The sequence below is a fragment of the Manacus candei genome, unplaced genomic scaffold (genome assembly GCF_025592945.1).
Source record: "Manacus candei isolate 608988 ecotype Guabito, Panama unplaced genomic scaffold, ASM2559294v1 h1tg000014l, whole genome shotgun sequence".
Lineage (NCBI taxonomy): Eukaryota > Metazoa > Chordata > Aves > Passeriformes > Pipridae > Manacus > Manacus candei.
This window is the reverse complement of record NW_026138062.1, coordinates 4,349,039-4,367,205: the sequence shown is the minus strand read 5'-3', so window position 1 is coordinate 4,367,205 and position 18,167 is coordinate 4,349,039. Positions and strand designations below refer to the sequence as shown.

At 37.7% G+C, this 18,167-nt stretch overlaps 1 protein-coding gene across 6 annotated transcripts in view; it reads right to left on the bottom strand.

Annotated features, from left to right (window-relative positions):
- Nucleotides 1-18,167, bottom strand: part of ABCC4 (ATP binding cassette subfamily C member 4) — a 147,020-nt gene that overhangs the window by 91,992 nt on the left and 36,861 nt on the right. For all 6 annotated transcript variants that reach the window (XR_007903380.1, XR_007903379.1, XM_051780581.1 and 3 more), the window contains 8 exons: nucleotides 17,996-18,090; nucleotides 17,811-17,897; nucleotides 8,894-8,990; nucleotides 7,544-7,759; nucleotides 5,659-5,799; nucleotides 4,230-4,267; nucleotides 3,790-3,890; nucleotides 656-802 (listed from right to left, as the gene is read on the bottom strand). Coding sequence is in view for 4 of the 6 variants with exons in the window: in XM_051780581.1 (XP_051636541.1) it covers nucleotides 656-802; nucleotides 3,790-3,890; nucleotides 4,230-4,267; nucleotides 5,659-5,799; nucleotides 7,544-7,759; nucleotides 8,894-8,990; nucleotides 17,811-17,897; nucleotides 17,996-18,090 (922 nt within the window). In the remaining 2 variants the exon portion in view is untranslated. The remainder of the gene's footprint in view (nucleotides 1-655; nucleotides 803-3,789; nucleotides 3,891-4,229; nucleotides 4,268-5,658; nucleotides 5,800-7,543; nucleotides 7,760-8,893; nucleotides 8,991-17,810; nucleotides 17,898-17,995; nucleotides 18,091-18,167) is intronic.

Sequence of the window (18,167 nt, the reverse complement as noted above, 5' to 3'; positions counted from 1 at the left end):
CAAGGGACTCAAGACCATCAGGTTTCTGTTTCTCATGTAAGAGAGAAACCAGTGGCTAGATCAATCAGTACCACTTCCAACTCTCTTCACTCTGCTCCAGCTTCTCTCTCATTTCTTTTGAAGAACATAAGGATCTGGATTATAGTTTTAAATTGCATACTTTATTTACCCTTTTGTGCATTCTGGAAGGACAGTAAGCTAGGCAGTTTCTCAAAACGATGCATTACCACACATGTTTAAAATTATTTTTTAAAAGGGCAAATAATTCATGGGGTTAAGTTTTCAAAGAAAAGCCCACGCAAGGCATGCCCAAAAAACAAAGGCATACACATTTAATGTATTGAAGACACCTTGTGTAACGGAATCAGAACAGCAATGCAAACACAGGTCAATGTACATCACCAAAGTTACAGATAATTCATTGTTCTGTAGGCTGCATTTGGAGACAATGAGGTGAACCATCAATAAGCAGTCTGACTTGTAAATTTAAAAAGACTATACTGTTAAATTTAGAGTGTTTAAGTAAAAATTTAAATTTAAAGAGAAGAAAAAGAACCCCATAAATGAGTAAAAACACTATCAAATTGTCATTGCCCAGAAACCGTAATCACAGGGATACATTAAATATTGAGGTATTTTTTACTATTAAACTTACCTATAGGATTTCTGTCAAAAAATAAGACAGGAGCTTTCAAAATGGATTGAAACATTTTGTTGTGCAAATTCTGACCAGAATTGACAAGAACTTGAAATACCAGAAGACTTCTGATTATGCCAAATAGTATTGTAGCCACTGTTAAACCTGAAATAAAAAAAAAACACACATAAACAGAGCATACATAAAGATAGGAATATTTCAGAAGAAAAAAACCCTTAAACATAAAACTGAACTAAAACCAAATTCTCTTGCCTTCTGCACATAGCAAGAATCCAAACTTAAGCCTAGGGGGACTCAGACTGAATGCAGAACATAGATATACTTGTCACTAGCTTCAGTTACTATCACAGAATCAGTTTAATCAATTTCTCTTTTTTGGTTTAAAAGAATTGGTACTTTATAGAAATATAGCAAATGTCTGTTAACCCATGAAATAAATCTGTATTAAAACCCTCTGCGTAACAGCCTTACTAAGAAATTCATTTCACAGTGCCGTGTATAATTGTGGCTTGCAGAGGTCACTGGGAAGATTCAACATTTGCCAGCAGGTACTAACCAAGTAATATACACATGGCTATTTAGAGACAACCTTGAGTTACTCCCAGTCAGCCCAAACCACTCATGCCATTCTTCCTCTTGTAAACCACACCAATTCATTTAAATTATGTGTATTTCTTTTAACATTTTATAAGGTGCACTGTTTATGCCGTGTGAAAGAGAGCCCTTCTGGGGAACTGGTCTGCAGACTGTTTGTCTCTCTTCTGGGCACAACTCCACTTACAAGACAGTGGTGCTACAGGGCAAAAAATGGAAACAAAGAATGAGATTGCTGCTGCTTTGTTTGTTGTGCATAATCTCCAGTGTGGCTGCCCAAATTCCCTGTCAATAAAGGTGAACAGGGAAGGTGTCAACCTTACATTTGGCAGTGCTTCCAGGCTCCAGGTGATCTGCTTCAGAAAATAAGCATAGCTACCACAAGCCCATATGTTCAGGCCTTGAGGACACCCTGAAGTTAGACCCTAGCAACAGAAAACATGTCCTATTCTAAGGGCAGATTAAAACTGGACAAAATTCAAGAACAGCTATAGTAACAGTGGGAAAGAGGGAGGTTTAAGCTACATGATGTGGTTAAGTTATTCCATCCTGCTTCCTTCTGTATGCTCCCAAGGAGCAAGAAAAGGTATCACTATTTCATTTGTCTGCTTGCAGTTTATTGTTTACATCCTGTAAGGTGCTGTCTTTAAGAAAAAAGCACATGGCTGTGATGGGAGCTGCTTTGCCTTGTCCCAACTGCTATTCTAGTAAAAGAAGGTAAAAGACAACTTTTCCAAAAGTAATGTACCGAAACAGGAAAGCTGGGTCATGCAAAAAGGGAGAAGGAAAGGTACTAAGCAGGAGGCTGTGGTACAGCCCATTCCTAAGAGCAGTCTGTGGGAGCAACTGGAGGAGAGGGAACCCCAAATTTCTGTACAACATTACTCAGGCTTGGAAGCCACTGGAACCTGTTGGCATGATCCGCACAAAACAAAACACCTTAAGAGAGCTAATGGTTGGGGAGACATACTTTCGACAAATGAGACATACTTTCAAGTCCTTCACCTGATCTGTCTTAAGCCAAAGGTTTTTGCTTTCACTATTTAGGAGCTTAGAACCTCTGCAGGAGAGAGACAAGGGCCCTTCGAACATCCACTTTATAAAAAAGGCGTGGAACTGGTACCTCAGTTCTGGCCAACAGGGTTTCCCATTAACAGAAATTTTACTCTTCCAAATCTTTGTCTCATAATAAAAACAAGGACTTGGAAGGAACTACCATGGCAAGTTTTTTCTTTTTCCAAACACTGGGAATCAGAAATAAAAATGTTAATTTTTTTATACTGTTTCAGAAGTTATAGAAAAAGGTAAGTTGGATTATTATGTACGTCATGAGATGTATGTACTATCTTTTTATAACTTTGTCAACTTCACTTACAATTTTGTGTAAGTCAGTCAATGCTGTCTGTTCAACTATTGCAAGTAAGTCACTCGAACATTTCAATATAAAGGTACTTTCTGTTGTTCTGCTATCTAGAACAAAATATGCCTTAAAGGATAAAATTTTCTGTAATGTGGTTTAGATTATATGGTCAGAGAAAGTCACATTTGCCACATTCAATCACACTGTGCAGTCCACTGGAACAGTTCACAAAATAAGACTTTACACAGAGAAAATAAGCGCCCAGTTTATCTGGCTCCTAAATTGTTGCTTCCCAGGCCAAGCATAGTGTTTTCTGTCAAGCACTTAGATCATGTGGATTCCATAAAACAAACAAACAAAAAAATCCTCCACATATTCTCTCGCCCATGGAGATGTTTCTGAGTACATTCAAAGCATATCCTTCAGGCATTCCACCTGTTTGCTCACACCAATCACTTACAACTCCATCAAGAAAGTACTATCCCGTACAAAACCATACATCACTAGGAGTGCTAAATAGCAGAGTCTGAGAGCATGCACATGATTTTTCTGTAGCAATTTTTACTATATTTCAGAGCAGTATTTCAAGATGTTTGGATGCCTGAATACAAGGATCAACACCCTTTTCTGAATATTCAGAAGCATATATGGATACCTATTGAAATACATTGAAATGCTTTTTAAGAATCTCGTTTGCATACCCACCTAGAATGCTTTTTAAAAACTGGTTCTTTTGCTATGGCACTTCAGAAGGAATGTAGCCATGTCAAGTTTTAGAACAGCACAGAATGAAGATCCATTTCTAATGCCTCTTGCCCATCCATATAATGACTGAAGATTTACCTCAATTAGTACAGACAATAGCCACAACCTTATGGTGACTGACTTTCTGAATACTCAATTCTTAGTTTATTTTCTAAAATCCAGGCAAAGCAAATTAAGAGTCTGCATGTAACCTATTTCTTCTGTTAGATTTTTAGATTTTTAAACTTTTACTGCAATTATTTTTATCAGGAAGCAACACTCAGGCTCCTAATCTGTTAAGATATTGCTCAGTTGCCGCTAGAAATCACATTTTCCCACATTGCCATTGCTCCGCACCTCTCAAAACTCTCTATTACAATAAATCAGACAATAAATAGTTCTTAGACACACACACAGATGCACGTGTAAATACCTGCATAAATTCCCAAATAAAAGTTAAGGTCCAGATGTTCTGTCCCATTTGTTCCATTATTTCCATTTGTTGTGAGATTCAGCTTTTCTTGACGATTTGCCCTGTGGAAATGCATACAGAAGATAACCATCATCAAATAAGTATGTTTAGTTGTTTCTAGATTCAACTCTGTCAAAATCTTCAAAAGATCTCATGTATCGATGTTGTCATGCATCACAAGCAGATGCAATCACAGTCTGCACTTAGCATAAGGTTTAATTCCCCCCTCCCCTCCCAGAATAAGGGAAAGGCAGAGGAAGATCAAGTGTAATTTGAAGTTTCCTAGAACAGATTCTCTTACCACAAAAACCTATACAACACTGATTTCTATTAAACAAACAGCACTTGACTGGCAGAAATGACTGGCAGAAATGACTGGCCAGTTATTATCATCAACTTACCAGTAAGAAAGCCACCAGTCCTGGAGCACATAGGCCACCTTGAGCAAAAGAGACAAACACAAGAATCATCTTACAAAATGAAAAAAAAATTAGAAAATTAAATTTCCTTGCTATTCTTTCAAGCTCTCTGGGAAAACATCACATATTCAGGAAAGTATGCCATCCAGTCTTTCAAGACCAGCAGCAATTTGCCAAGCACATTAGAAGGTGCTCTACAAAGAAAGAAGTTACCTTAAATTACCTTACATGATAGCAAACTAAAGGAAAGCAATATACTTTAGCAAACAAAATATAGTAGCTCTTCCTCATGTATGTTAATTGCACATTAAAGAACTCATTTTTTCAGTTCCTAAATTTGCTACTAGAGATATTTGAAAATGCTTTTTGATTAACAAACTTTCTGATGTCACCAGTCCAGAAATTTGTGTTTACGGGAGATAATGACCAGAAACAGGGTTGAAGGAGGATGAGAGAGAAGAGGGAGGGAAAAACTCCTACTGCCACCTTCCTTCTCTGACAAGAAGTGACTTCAAACTTGTAAAAGCCTTATTTATCTCAACATACACCCCTGTTCACGTGAATTTGAAGTTGTGGGTGTTCTACTACAGAGATCTGATCTTGTTTTGCTATCTTTCCGACAGACTTGAATCAAGGATAAGTAAAAATTAAGTAACATGTTAAAATATATAGACTTTTTTTTACAACCCAGCCAAATCATTTCCATGAAATGAATTTGAGCTTTTCTCAGCAGGAAACGAAGAAAAAGGCAATAAGGTATCTTCACGCAGCTTCCTCAACTCACCATTTCTTTCGGTAAGTATTAAAATAGTTTTCCTTGTTTAAAAATTCTTTTACATACCTTTTCCAGTCTGCGTTACACAAAACATTTGCCTATCCCCTTCCTCACTTTCTTATTTTGCTAAACAGTAACCCTCCTTCTAGCTCTTCTCATGATCTGCAGTTACCAGCAGACAAGCTGTTCTTTGAACGCTTCTGTCGGACTCTGTAATCCCATACCCAATAAACCTCTTTACCCTCCTGAACTGGAAAGATGATGACTGTTCAGGTTTGTTGAACACTACTTTATACACCTTACTATTTTCTTCTCTGTTTCAAAAAATCAGACTGGCTTATAATTTCTGTGCCATGTTGTCATCAAAATCATTATTTTATTGAAATATTAAAATTGCTGAAGTAAGGATCAGTGCAAGACTTCTCAATGCTGTACCAATATTCTGTGCTGACACATAAAATTTGACTGAGTACACTACAAAATTATTAAAGAACACAACACTCCCAAACATTTTAAATGACACATCACAGTAAAAAGTATACATTATGTCAAAAAGAAAATTAAAGAAAAAAAAAGTGGGGAAAAAAGGCAAACCCAAAATACATTTAATATTATTTGTGGCTCCCAACAACTTACCTGTGCCAGAATATTGAATACTATGAGTATAAAAATCACAAAGTAGTTTGCTCCTGCAGTGAAATATTTTCTGTAAATTTTAAAGCCAATTTTTCCCTCATGGCGACTCTCCTCTGGCACTGCAGCCACTGTATTTTCACCCTGAAAAAAAAAACAACCACGGAATAAAACCCATCAACACTGCAGTTACAGATTCAGACTAAGCCACTTGAAAGTCATGGTTCAGAATTATCAAACAATTAAACAAGGAAATAAAGGGATTATGCACTAAAACCTTTAAATATCGAACTACAGCTTTGACAAAAAAAAAAAATTAGTCTCAGTGCAGTAATACTGAAAAATCTATTCTGCAACATGACACTGTGAGGATTTTATTTGGCATTGCATCACCAAATATAACAAAACTTCAGATCTAGCCAGAAAGACGTATCCTGATCGCTAAACCGGTTTTTTCTTATACACTACCTTCACTCGCAACAGCTCCAGAAACTAAGGCCTTTACTTGGGGAAAATTCTGTTTTCAGAACGCAAGTACGTGCAACCCTTCCTTTCCAGAAGAGTATTTAAAGCAAATACTCTTCTACAAGTATGTACCAAGACCAAGCAACATACGGCAGGACTTAAAAATTAACCATAAAGGTCTAATCACCTCCTTGTATGTACCAACAAAGCATCTGTTAATAAGGAAAACAAGTAAAATGGCAAATGAGAAATCATACTAAGCAAACAATAGATGGGGAACAATGAGCAGTGGAATCAACAGATCTGACTCAGATGTGAAAAGAGAATTCCCACCTACTTGCCCATATAAGGTGAGAAGCCTATCTTGGTCTTTTTTTGTATCTCCACGCACTCCCCCTTCCCACTTTCCTCCACCCACACGGAACAGTTCTAATGCTGCTAAAAAGTCTGGAACACCTTTGCAAATTTAAGAGAATTTAAGAGAGGAGTTGCCACTGGGATATTAGTATCAGGTAAGTTTAATGCTTTTGAGCATAAAACCATTCCTCCAAAAAATACGAAAAAGTCTGTAGCTTTTTTTGGTGTGTTTTTTTTTTTTTTAAATCTCATTGCTTTTCATTATAAAGAAATAATTTATACCCATAGCATAAAGGTGACAATCATCACAGATATACAGGGATTACTTGTTCCATAGATGCAGCGCCAACCCAAGCCTAGCAGGGTTACAGGGATCCTGCACTGTTCTATGTGAATGCAAACACACGAGCAGAAGGCCACCTCTGGTATAGAAATTTTAGGACTGGTTTTGCACTGGGCAGACCCAAAAGATAACAAGTCGCCTGGAAGTCATACTGACACCTTCTGTTTTCAACAACAAAAGGGCTAGGGAGAGCAAGGCACTGGTGTCCCAGGGCCCTCTCAGGGCCAGCTCAAGATCATGTGGGTATGTTTATGTATACATTATGCCAGCCATGCAAATATAGACTTTGCATATAGGTAAGGCTTCTGCATACACTTCCCAGAACTCCGGATTTCAAAGAAAGTGTTAATTTCAGTTCAACACTGCACCAACACACACAACCCACCAAATACAGCGAGACTGGCCCTTTAAAGCAGCGCTGTCAGAGGACAGGCTGAAGGAAGCCCAGTGTAGTGTCTTTGGACACCAACAGTGAATGCTTCTGGCATCCAGCAGAGCTGATGAACTGCACAAACTGACTCTGCTGGGTTTGAAAAGAACGACACAGAGCTGTGGGCTGCCAGCCAAGCACAGCTGGGCAGGTCCACTGTAAGTGAGATCTCACCTGATAATGGAATTCAATAATCCCTGATATTCCAATGCTGCAGGGAAAGCCCATATCAAAATTTAAGTTAAAAACCAGCCAGACAAGAGTTGAGACACGTCTATCCTTTGAGCACTCACAGGTGGTTGTTCCACTGCTCCATCTTTCTGTGAGTGCACAGACGAATCCTGGGACCAGACAGAGGACTCCGAGAAGGTTCGGTTCCGGGAAGACTTCAGGTTGGGGGTTCCTGGAACTGATGGAGGTTCTATCTCCTCATCTTTTTTCAAAAGGGAAGCAAAGTCGATGCCAGATCTCAGGAACTCTGCATAGGTACCTTTCCCCACCATTTTACCCTACAATTAATATAAACTTTGATTATCTTCATTATACACTTTCTATAAAGGACAATTTTTCCTATCTGTCCTTGTTGTCTCTGGGGTTCTGTAGTTGCTGAGCATACGTTCTACTGCAGTAACTGAGCTGAAAGCTCTGTTGATTTCTCACTTAGAAGCTCTTTATGCTCTAACCAGTCCCCTCCTGGCAGCTAACTGGGCCAAGCAGCACACAAACAGCGTGACAAAATCTCCAGTTGCAGCCAGGGGAGAATCACCTCCTTGGAGAAGCTGTGGGTGACAGCCAAGCCATGCAGCCTTAGGTCAATCTATTGCACTACATACATAAGCATCAGTCTTTTTATATTACTCCAGTCTAGGGGTAAACACCTTAATTTCCTGGTCCTCGCAGAGTCCTACAAGGTGCAACACAGATCATTTCCACACTGCTTACAGCTCTATGACAAACTCATTTCTAAAGAGCTACTGTAACTTTTAAAGAGATCTCAGTGGGAGGAAAAAGATGGTAGTGTCCTTTACTGCACTTTCGTAATGCATCAAAAGTAATTTCACATATTTCACTACCAACCTTTAAAAAGAAAGTGAAAAAAAACCCCAAACTGCAGCACCCTCTACCTCTGAATATCTAGTACAACAAAGTTTGGAAAGAACTATCACAATGAAGACCTGCTCATTCTTAAAGGCATCTGGGACCATTTCTCAGCCTTAATTTAAAAATGAATTTGTTGCAAAATTAACGTACTTCTTAATTCACATGTAAGTGTAAGAAACAAGAATAAAAGCAAAATTAACAGTCTCAAAATTCCCTCACAATATATTAAACTTGAAGCAAAGGAAATTTAAAACTCTATTTCAAAACCAGACAAAATGTTTGAAGAAATAATAGTTCTTAATTCACATAAAAATCAGGACGTCAGATTATTGTTATGCATGATAAAATTCCAAAATAGATTTTTCAGGGAAGATATTCCAAGAAAAATCAACCTATTTCATTAATAACTATAAAACTTTAAAAACATATAGAGTCATTAGACAGAAACCATATTTACAAACTAAAAATAAAAATCTGACTAAAAATTCTTAGATTAAAAAGGATAATTTCAAAGTATAAGTACAGACACTGAAATCACTTACATCTTTTAAAATTAGAATCTGATTTGCAGCACGGAGGTATTGCAACTGGTGAGTGACCAAAACAGAGATCTTCTGATGTAAGGCCTGACAAATACATCTGCAAAGAGATGTAAAAATTAATTTAAAAAAATAAATGTCCTAAAAGATTTTTATTATTTCTGGAAAACATCTTCTATTGAATTACGAAGTATTTAAAATAAGAAGATGGCCACGCATTGTTACTAGATTTATAAAAGCTATACTTAACGAACATGTTTCTTATATAACTTTTTAAATTTTCAAGGTAGGGAGAAGAAATTACATATTTCTGATCTGGAATAACAGAGGAGGAAATAAGATGTTTCATTAAAATTGCCTTAAACATTCTCATAATCAATGTACATGTCATAACGTGAATTGCAAAGAGAGCATTTTAAAAAAAAGCCTAAACTAAAGGCAAGAGAAAGCAGGGCAAGATACTGTGTAAAATTATGGACAAATACAGACAATAAAGGTAACTTCTTTGAAAGGAGTTTCATAGCACCAGTAACACTGAGCCACAGAGAGTTCTGGAGAAGTAAACAGTACTACTGATTTAAGCTACATCCAGGTATGCATTGAGGTAACTAAGCGAGATTCTTGAACCATCTATGACCTTTTCTCATGGATTCAGAGTTTACCACAGCCCATATACCACTCCAATCACTGAATTTTCTTTGTGCCAAGTGTACATCTAACAGCTTACTGGGACAACCCAGTCATTAGAAAATCCAATGGCTCAAAACCTTGAAATCTTGATCCTGAGCCACAGTGAGCCCACTGTAATTATGTCTGCATTTGAAGGGGGGTGGGGAGGAAGAGGAAAAAAAGTGGGTTATCACAGCATCGGAGCAAACCAATTAGAACTGTGAGAGCTGTAAGCACAGTATCCTGGGTCATCTTGATCTCAAGAGAGTAAGCAAAAATTAACCTTTGTGGAAATTTGTATTTCCACTGATATATCAGTTCACTCTTGCCACAATTCACTGGCATGAGCACAGGTATGAAAAATCACAACAAAGAGTATATGCTTAGATATATTAAACAACTCGCTGCTCAGATAGCGCAATAGAAAATTCTGCCAATTAATATACTGTGTCATGATGAAGCACAGAAGTTGAAAAACTAGTAAAATGCTAAGTAAATACTTAACATCTGTTTCAAAACATCAAACTACTTGAGTTCTATGTTCAAAACCGGTTTTTAATTTTTTTCCCCAATATTCTCTCTCCTATTCGACAACATTCACTCTGCAGCTTAGTCTGAGCATTAACTTTATACAGTGCCTTGGCTACCACAGAAGAGTGAAGCCGAAGTTCAACCCTGGAGTTAAAAGAGAGGCTCAGCAAAACCAAATGTCACAAAAGGGCTGGCACAAAAATCAGAGAGCTCACTGAACTCCTTATTAGTGAAAACTTGGTCTTGTCTTAGAACTGAAAAAAAAAACCACTCCAAAATAGTCCATAAGTGTTTATTTTTCTAACTGATTCACTAAGGCTTAGTTTCATCATCCATCTGCTGCTAAAGATAACTGCTCTTATAGCTGAAGAAAAACAACCATCAATTCTAGGTGAGAAATGCAATTCTAGTTGAATCACCATCTGACAGTGTTTCCCTTTCTTACTGTTGATATGAGAATCCAGGGAAAGTCTGCCATAGCAGGTGACATAACTGGTCCAAGGTTTCAGACATTTGCTGGAGCACACCAAGAACTGCTACCACCTTTTTACTTGCTGTTTAAAACCCTACAAAATTCACCTTTCTTGTCCTTCTCTATTACTCTCAAGAGGCATACTCTGTTAGTTAGTCTGTGAGCACATTTAATGCGTAACAACAGGAAAAATTACTGCACAAACTCCAGTCGCCACTGCCAACTTTATTAAACACACAAATGCACACACAAGTGCACAATCAGAAAAGATCCAGTCAGAGAAGACCCAAAGGTTCTTCAGCCTTTCTTGAGTACAAGAAAAAGGGAAATGAAGGGACTATGACTGTTGCATCCTCCTCCCCAAGTAAGAAGCAATTTAAACTTAAAAGTATTCCTGGCAGATGTTAAATGGGTTGCTCTGCATGTTTAAGCTCAACAAAAATTTCAACATCCTTGAAAATGTATTCCAGATGCATGCTACCTTTGCCATTACAAAATCCTACTCTGAAGTCCAAGTTTGCATCCTTTGGTGCCATTTCAATCCACTATTTCCTGAAGGTCAGTAGATGAGTTTGCACATTAAGTCTTTCCCCTCCAGAAACAAAAGAAAAGCAAATAAAAAAAAATTAACAAAAAAACTCCCTCCAAATACATTTTTTTTAAGCTGACAAGTAGTTTTCTGATGTTTTGTTCTTCTATTCCTCCCCACCCTGGACACCTGAATGTTCTCGACCACCTGCACTGATGTGTGAAGCTGGTCTGCATTTTTTGGAAGCACGCAAAATTGAAACGTTATTTCAGCTGAGACCTTACACCTACAAAACATAACAGGAGGATTACTTTACTTGTACTGCCAGATACACTACTGGTCATAAATCCCAGGGCACAGTTTCCTTAACAAGAGCATGATGTTGATGATTTGTGATCTATCACACTCTACACCTCCTTTTCCATAAAACTACCACACTACTGATCCCTGCTCATTGTGTGTTCATGGACTGAACACTTTGCACTTATCCCTGCTGCGTGCATGCGTCTATTAATTCACATCCTGCAACCAAGGCCTCCCAAATCCCTCCAGAACTGCCTTTAGCACTGCCCAGTTTTCTACCCCCGAAAATATAGCACCAATGACCTTCATACATCATCAGGAATACCAGAATCAGGACAGACCTCTCCAGAAATTACATTCTTCCAATACAACAAAAACAAACAAAGAAGCAAACAAACAATATTCTAAGTTAATAAACCTAAGTAACAGTATACTATTGCCCATTTAAAAAGCCAACTGCACTTTGACAGCAAACTGGTATACAATTAAAAAAATTAGCTTGAGCTTTAATAATGCAGAGCATGAAGTAGGAGACACTGAGAAGGAGGCCTACAGCAACACAGTGCCCCTCAGTGCAAAGGCAGTCTTCCTGCTTTTGAATCCTGATTTATTCTCCCTTCGCTATCAGGTTTGCTTTTCTTTGAGACAAGTTGTTCTTTAATCTTTTTTAAGTTTTTATCTCCAAGAACCAGCTTTCTTTCACCTCTGCAAACTGTCTCTTTAATGATTCTACTTTCTTCCTTACCATTCTTTTTCCCACTCCTTTTTGCAAGTTCACATGCCAGTTTAACTTTACTCTAGTAATACTTATATTCATTTCAATGAAAATAACCACTGAAATGAAATTAAAGCACATGCAGAAAGTGCTCACAGGCATAAAGCCTTTGTTATACTCATTTACACTTCCTACATTTGCTTTCCTCTCCCTTCCCTTTCCATTTCAGTGGCTTAGGGAGAACAATCCCCCAGTTGTTTTCGTACATTTCAAAATTTAGAAAAGTAAAAAAAAAAAAAAAAGTGTGAAATATTTGCCAGAGACAAAAACCCCAGCCTCCTACTTCTACTATGCTGTCTCTATTTCTACTAGGCTGCTTCTATTTCTATGTTTACCTTGACAATCATTTATCTCCATCTCATGACAAGTCCCAGCCTCCACTGAACTAATGCACAAGTATAACTGGTCCACAAAATCCATTCTGGGCACGAGGTAGCACTGGATGGTTGGAGAAAGCACATAAGGAAACACAGTCTGATGCTTCCTCTGGCACAGATTTCCAGCTTACAAAGTATTAGGAACATTTGAGCCAGAGATTCTTGGTATTTAAGTAGCTCTTTATGAACTGTTCCTATGCAAATTTGCCCACCTCCCCCTCGAACCCATTTCTGATTTAGAATTCATAATATTGTTTTGCAACTGCCCTCACAGACCACTAAAGCACTCAACTACACTGGGGTTCTGCAAGTGTTGTGTTTTGGTTTTTTTTTTTCATATTGAGTGATTTAAAAAAAAAAAAAAAGGTACATTTTTGTGATATTATAAACTTAAAATTTTAAAGTTTTTTGAAAACATACAATGTACAGAGATCACACTTATGCTTTTCACTTTCTGTGAAAAAAAAACCAAAAAACCAAAAACAAAACCCCAAAACCCTAACCAACATTATTACAATATGTTCATACATTTTAAACATTCCCTACCATAAACACTACAGAGCTCAAGGAATTTCAACTGTATCATCTAAACCGAAAGGTATAACTAATACATTTTTAAGAGCAACACCTATAATACAAAAATAGAAGTACAGGGCATTCAAATTTGCCCAAAAATTCTCATTGGGGCTGTAACAACTGCAATGGTATCAGAAACAATAATGAGCATAGACCAGGTGTGAAATACAAACTGAGAAGTCTTGAAGAGATTCTTGGTTTACAGAGATCCCACTTGAAAGGAAGTAGAGTGAAATCCCTGAAATTAGATACTACCTCCCCAATACATCTGTCGTCAATGGACAAAGCATGTAATATGTATATGCCCTTAAACACAGCACTGGCAAGTACATGCCAGGGCTATCGTTGCTTGGTTCCCCTGACACACTGATTGTACCTGTAATCTCTCTACAGAAGTGAGACATGCTAGCTTTTATCTGCTAGTTTTACAGGACTGATGAGCTTCACTTGCTTCTAATTACCTACACCAACATAACAGCACTTTTTCCTCCAAGTTCAAATGTTATATGAGATTTACAAGTACAGCCCACTTAGAGAGAGAGATATGACACTGGAAGCATTCATGGACTCCTAAGGGTTCCAAAAATGAAATTAAATAGAGTAAGTAAATACTCGATCTGTATATCTAGTTAAAAAAAATAAATCCTTTTACTCATTTTTCCCTACTTCATTTTGCTCCTCCCCTCAAGCACTTCTGGGGCTTAGGTAAGAATGCAATGAGTAAGTTAGGATCTCTTAATCCATGCACTTTGCATGATGGAATTTTCTGCTCTCCTTTGCTGTCAGTTCAATTCTTCCTCACCTTTTCCTGCAATTATGAAGGACACTTTTGCTACAAAATCATGCCTGCTCCCTTCCTCCCCTGAAGAGGAACACACAGTTACCTCAGACAGCAATGGAGAGACTTTATCTTTCAGGACATCTGGTCAAGTTGCCAGGTGACTCTCCGGTCAGCCTCAACATATGTTTATTCCATGCCCCACTACCCAGCTGCATGTCCACTGAGTTCCTACTGAAGGCCACTACCTAGTTCCAAAGTATTCCATCTGAATAGATGCTTAAGTTCATTACCATACTGTGATAAATGCAGTCACGTCTTTTGCAGCTTTTATCTAGTTTCAGAGAATCAGAACTTTAGATCTGATTTTAAAAGATTCCCAAACTGTCCTGTAACTCTGTCCACTCTCATAAGCACAGAGGAGGAAAAGAAAGAAATCAGGCTGATCATCAACTGAGACTGGCTCCTGTCACTGGAAAAGATACAAGGGAAGGAACAATACCTAGAAAAGAGCATGTTTCAATAGACAATGAAATATAAATCTCACTCTTAAGAACATGATTTCTGAGTCAATATCACTGATGGGACACAATTTAATTTCTATCTAAACATGATCTGAAACCATATAATCTACAGAAGTATGTTTATAAAGATAAACAGGTAGAGTAGAAAATTTCTTGGGATCTAAGTACAACTGAATGATTTTCCCAGAAATCACATGCTATTCCAAACTTCATCATACAAGGAAATGTGCTACTGCATCGATAATGGCTGCCCTTCATTTCAAAACTAGAGGTCTCAAAATACTGCATTTCTTAAAAGTTACTAAAAGCTATTTTTATTTAAATATATATATATAAAGGCATATTTTCATATATACCTACAAATATGTGACAAACCATAAAACAATACTGGTACCCCCCTACTGGAAAAAGGCCTACTGTTAAATATCAAAACAACTCACAGAAAAAGGCTACAAATAACACAAAAATAGAAAAACATGAAAATAGAAAATCTTCAGCTTATACCTTCCTAGTCCCCAAGGAACCTGATCAGGAAAGAGGAATGCATTGAAAAGCTGGCTTTATCTGCTCCATCATCCACAGAACAACCTGACTGTATCATGAAGAAATTCTTAAGAGCCACAATCCCTTATTAATAATATCATGGACTGTTTTCCCACTGGCGATGTGCTACTTGCATTCTTTCTCATTTGAAAAGTATTTATATATTTTAAACTGTTTACTGCAGAAGCCAAACAGAATGAGGGAAAGCAGCAAATGTAATAACCAGCTGTCCGCAGACCATAGCTCTAGGGAATTACTAGGAACATACCTATCTTTGATGTAAACACAGACTAGACGCTTGTAAAAGAATTAAACATTAATATAAAATCACAAGAAAAAAAAAAAGAGCAAGTGAACTTAACAATATCCACTTCAGATTCTCATTAAAAAAATCCTGCTTCTTCCATCTTGTCCATTGTTTTAAGCCTCGTGGTTTGGACTCCTGGGGGGTAGCCTGCATGAAGTGATGTCTGAAACATTCCTTAGCACCATGTTCTAAGAAATCATTCTTGCCCAAGTGCTCTGCTCTGTCTTCTCCACATTTCTAGCACTATTCAGGAAGCATTAAAGAACATGCTTTGCATTGTTTTACAAAGCAAGCCAATGAACATAACACTCTCCCCACTACCCCCAGCACCTTTTACAGCTTCCATGAAGGCCTCAGAAGACAACTTCTGTTTGTAAAAAATCCTCCTTTAAAATCTTGTGCAGCGAGGCATTGCTCAGTTTTCCTTCCCACTACTACTCCACCCAGTCCATTTTCTAAAAAATGCTTTCATGCTATTTTATGTGTTTTGCTCCAACCGATCTACAGCTGACGAGAATAAAAGAAAGTACAGAACAACCTCAGCTGGTTCTCTGAGTTTCAAATTCTTTGAGATAACCTCCTTATTCCTCCTCACCTCCACACATTTATCAGCAAAACACACACTGTGCTCACAGAGCAATGGCTTCTAGCTTCCAGTTTTGCAGTAGGATGCAGTGCTGCCAATGTCACAGCTCACGTAAAATACAGAGTAAGTCAAGAGGCAGCCTGAACTCCTTCGCAAGGCACCACTGTACTTTCCTGTTATCCTCTTCATGAAAAGACCTTAAGACTTCAGGTTAACAGCTCAGGTGGGTGCACTTTCAGAACTCAACCACTGATACAGTCAGATGCTGGAGTTGCAGAGAGATCTTGTGCAGAAACAGAAAACCAGCAGCTAAAGCCTAGAGAGCTTCAACAGGCATTAAAGGAACTGAATAGCATATGTGAACTACAGAAGTAATGAACTCCATCTATCAGTCATGGCAGGTAAAAAATTAACATAAAGCCTATGCATCATAAATCTCTTACTCCATACTAGCTGATGGAAACAAACATTTGAAGAAATCAATAAAATAAAACAAAATGTTGATGGGGTTTCAGAGAGTCCAGATTAGAAACTGAAAACATCAATAGGATGCACAATTTTCAAATTTAGATACTAAAAGCTTCCCCTTATGGGGACAAAAAGAACATATATGCTGATGCTACTCAAGGCAATTTCTATGCCCATTTATGCGAGATAAGTTTTTATGATTGTCTAGGGGTGGACAGGAGGGAACAATAGTAAAACCAAATTAATTCATGTATTTGGAGCATGGAATTCCAAGGATGCAAGTATGATTAAGGAAACATTCTCATTGAAGGCCTCAACCAAAGCCCAGTGAATTCCATCAACGGAATTTTTTCTTCTATTTCTAATAAATTCTAGATTATGCCTTTTAATACAGAGAGTTATAGCCTATGAAGAAGCAAGGACAAAACACTGGCTGGAAGTAACTGAATTACTCTCATACTCATTATGAGCCATAGATTAGGGAGTTTCAAACAGAGAGATGGAGAAGAGGAAATTCATTGAGAAGGGAACCTGACATTAATGAACACTCTCCTATTTTTTGGGGAATGGAGGAAGGTCCAATATCCCTCTCTTACATGGTAAAGTTATGCATTCTCTTTTCATAGAATCACAGAATCAGCTGGGTTGGAAGGGACCTCTGAGATCATCAAGTCCAATCCTTGATCCACTACTGCTGAGGTTACTAGGCCATGGCACTGAGTGCCACATCCAGTCTCTTTTTAAAAATCTTCAGGGATGGAGAATCCACTACTTCCCTGGGCAGCCCATTCCAATGTCTGATCACCCCCTCTGTAAAGAAATTCTTTCTAATATCTAAACTAAACCTCCCCTGGCACAACTTGAGACCATGCCCTCTTGTCTTGCTGATAGTTGCCTGGGAAAAGAGACTAACCCCCTCTATTTCTGCTCTCTGCAATCTACTCTGCAGACCATGTTCCCTGTTTCACCTATCAAGAGAAATTTCAACCATTCAAGAACCAAAACAAAAAATCATTCAAGAATCTAAGACAGTTTTGTCCTTTCCTTTAGCCACTCAAATTAAGTGCTTATTACTAGCAAATTAAGTGTAGGAAACTAAGAAGTGATTTAAAATCCCACCCCATTTTATTCTTCACTCAGTACTAATATTAATAAAACACATTATTCATAAACTCCAATACTCACGTATGAAATCTGACATTTTCCTTAAGAAAATGGCATATATTCCCTTAAGAATAATTCTAGATATAATATCTACAAAACAGATTTTTAGAGGGCTTTTAAAAATAAAGAACAAAACCAAAGACACACAGTTGGGGAAAATCTTTCAAGTACATAAAATAGAGGAAAAACAAATGCAGAAAGCGAATGTATTAAGTTTTGTGAAGAAATCCATCTCCCCAGAAATGCTTTCTCAAGTTTTTCTGTAAGGAACTGCAATATAACATTTGCATTGTAAATGAAAATAAAGCAGTAACATACTTTTCAAACAAATGTCTTCCGACTTCGGTATCTACTGCACTCAGTGGATCATCCAAAAGATAGATGTCTGCATCTTGATACACAGCTCTAAAAGGTATAAAGAAATGTCAGTATCACAGTCTTACATTAGTTTACTTTAGTCACTGAAGTCTGGAAATTTTTAGAAACAATAAAAAACCACTAGCCTGGCCAGGTTTACACGGGCCTTCTGTCCCCCGCTCAGAGTAGCTCCACGATCTCCTATTACTGTTAGGTCACCATTTGCTAATAATTCCAGGTCCTGTAAACATGAAAGAACAGAGAGCAATATTTTTTTTTAAATAATTTTATCTTCAAAGGCCGACAAAGCTGCATCAA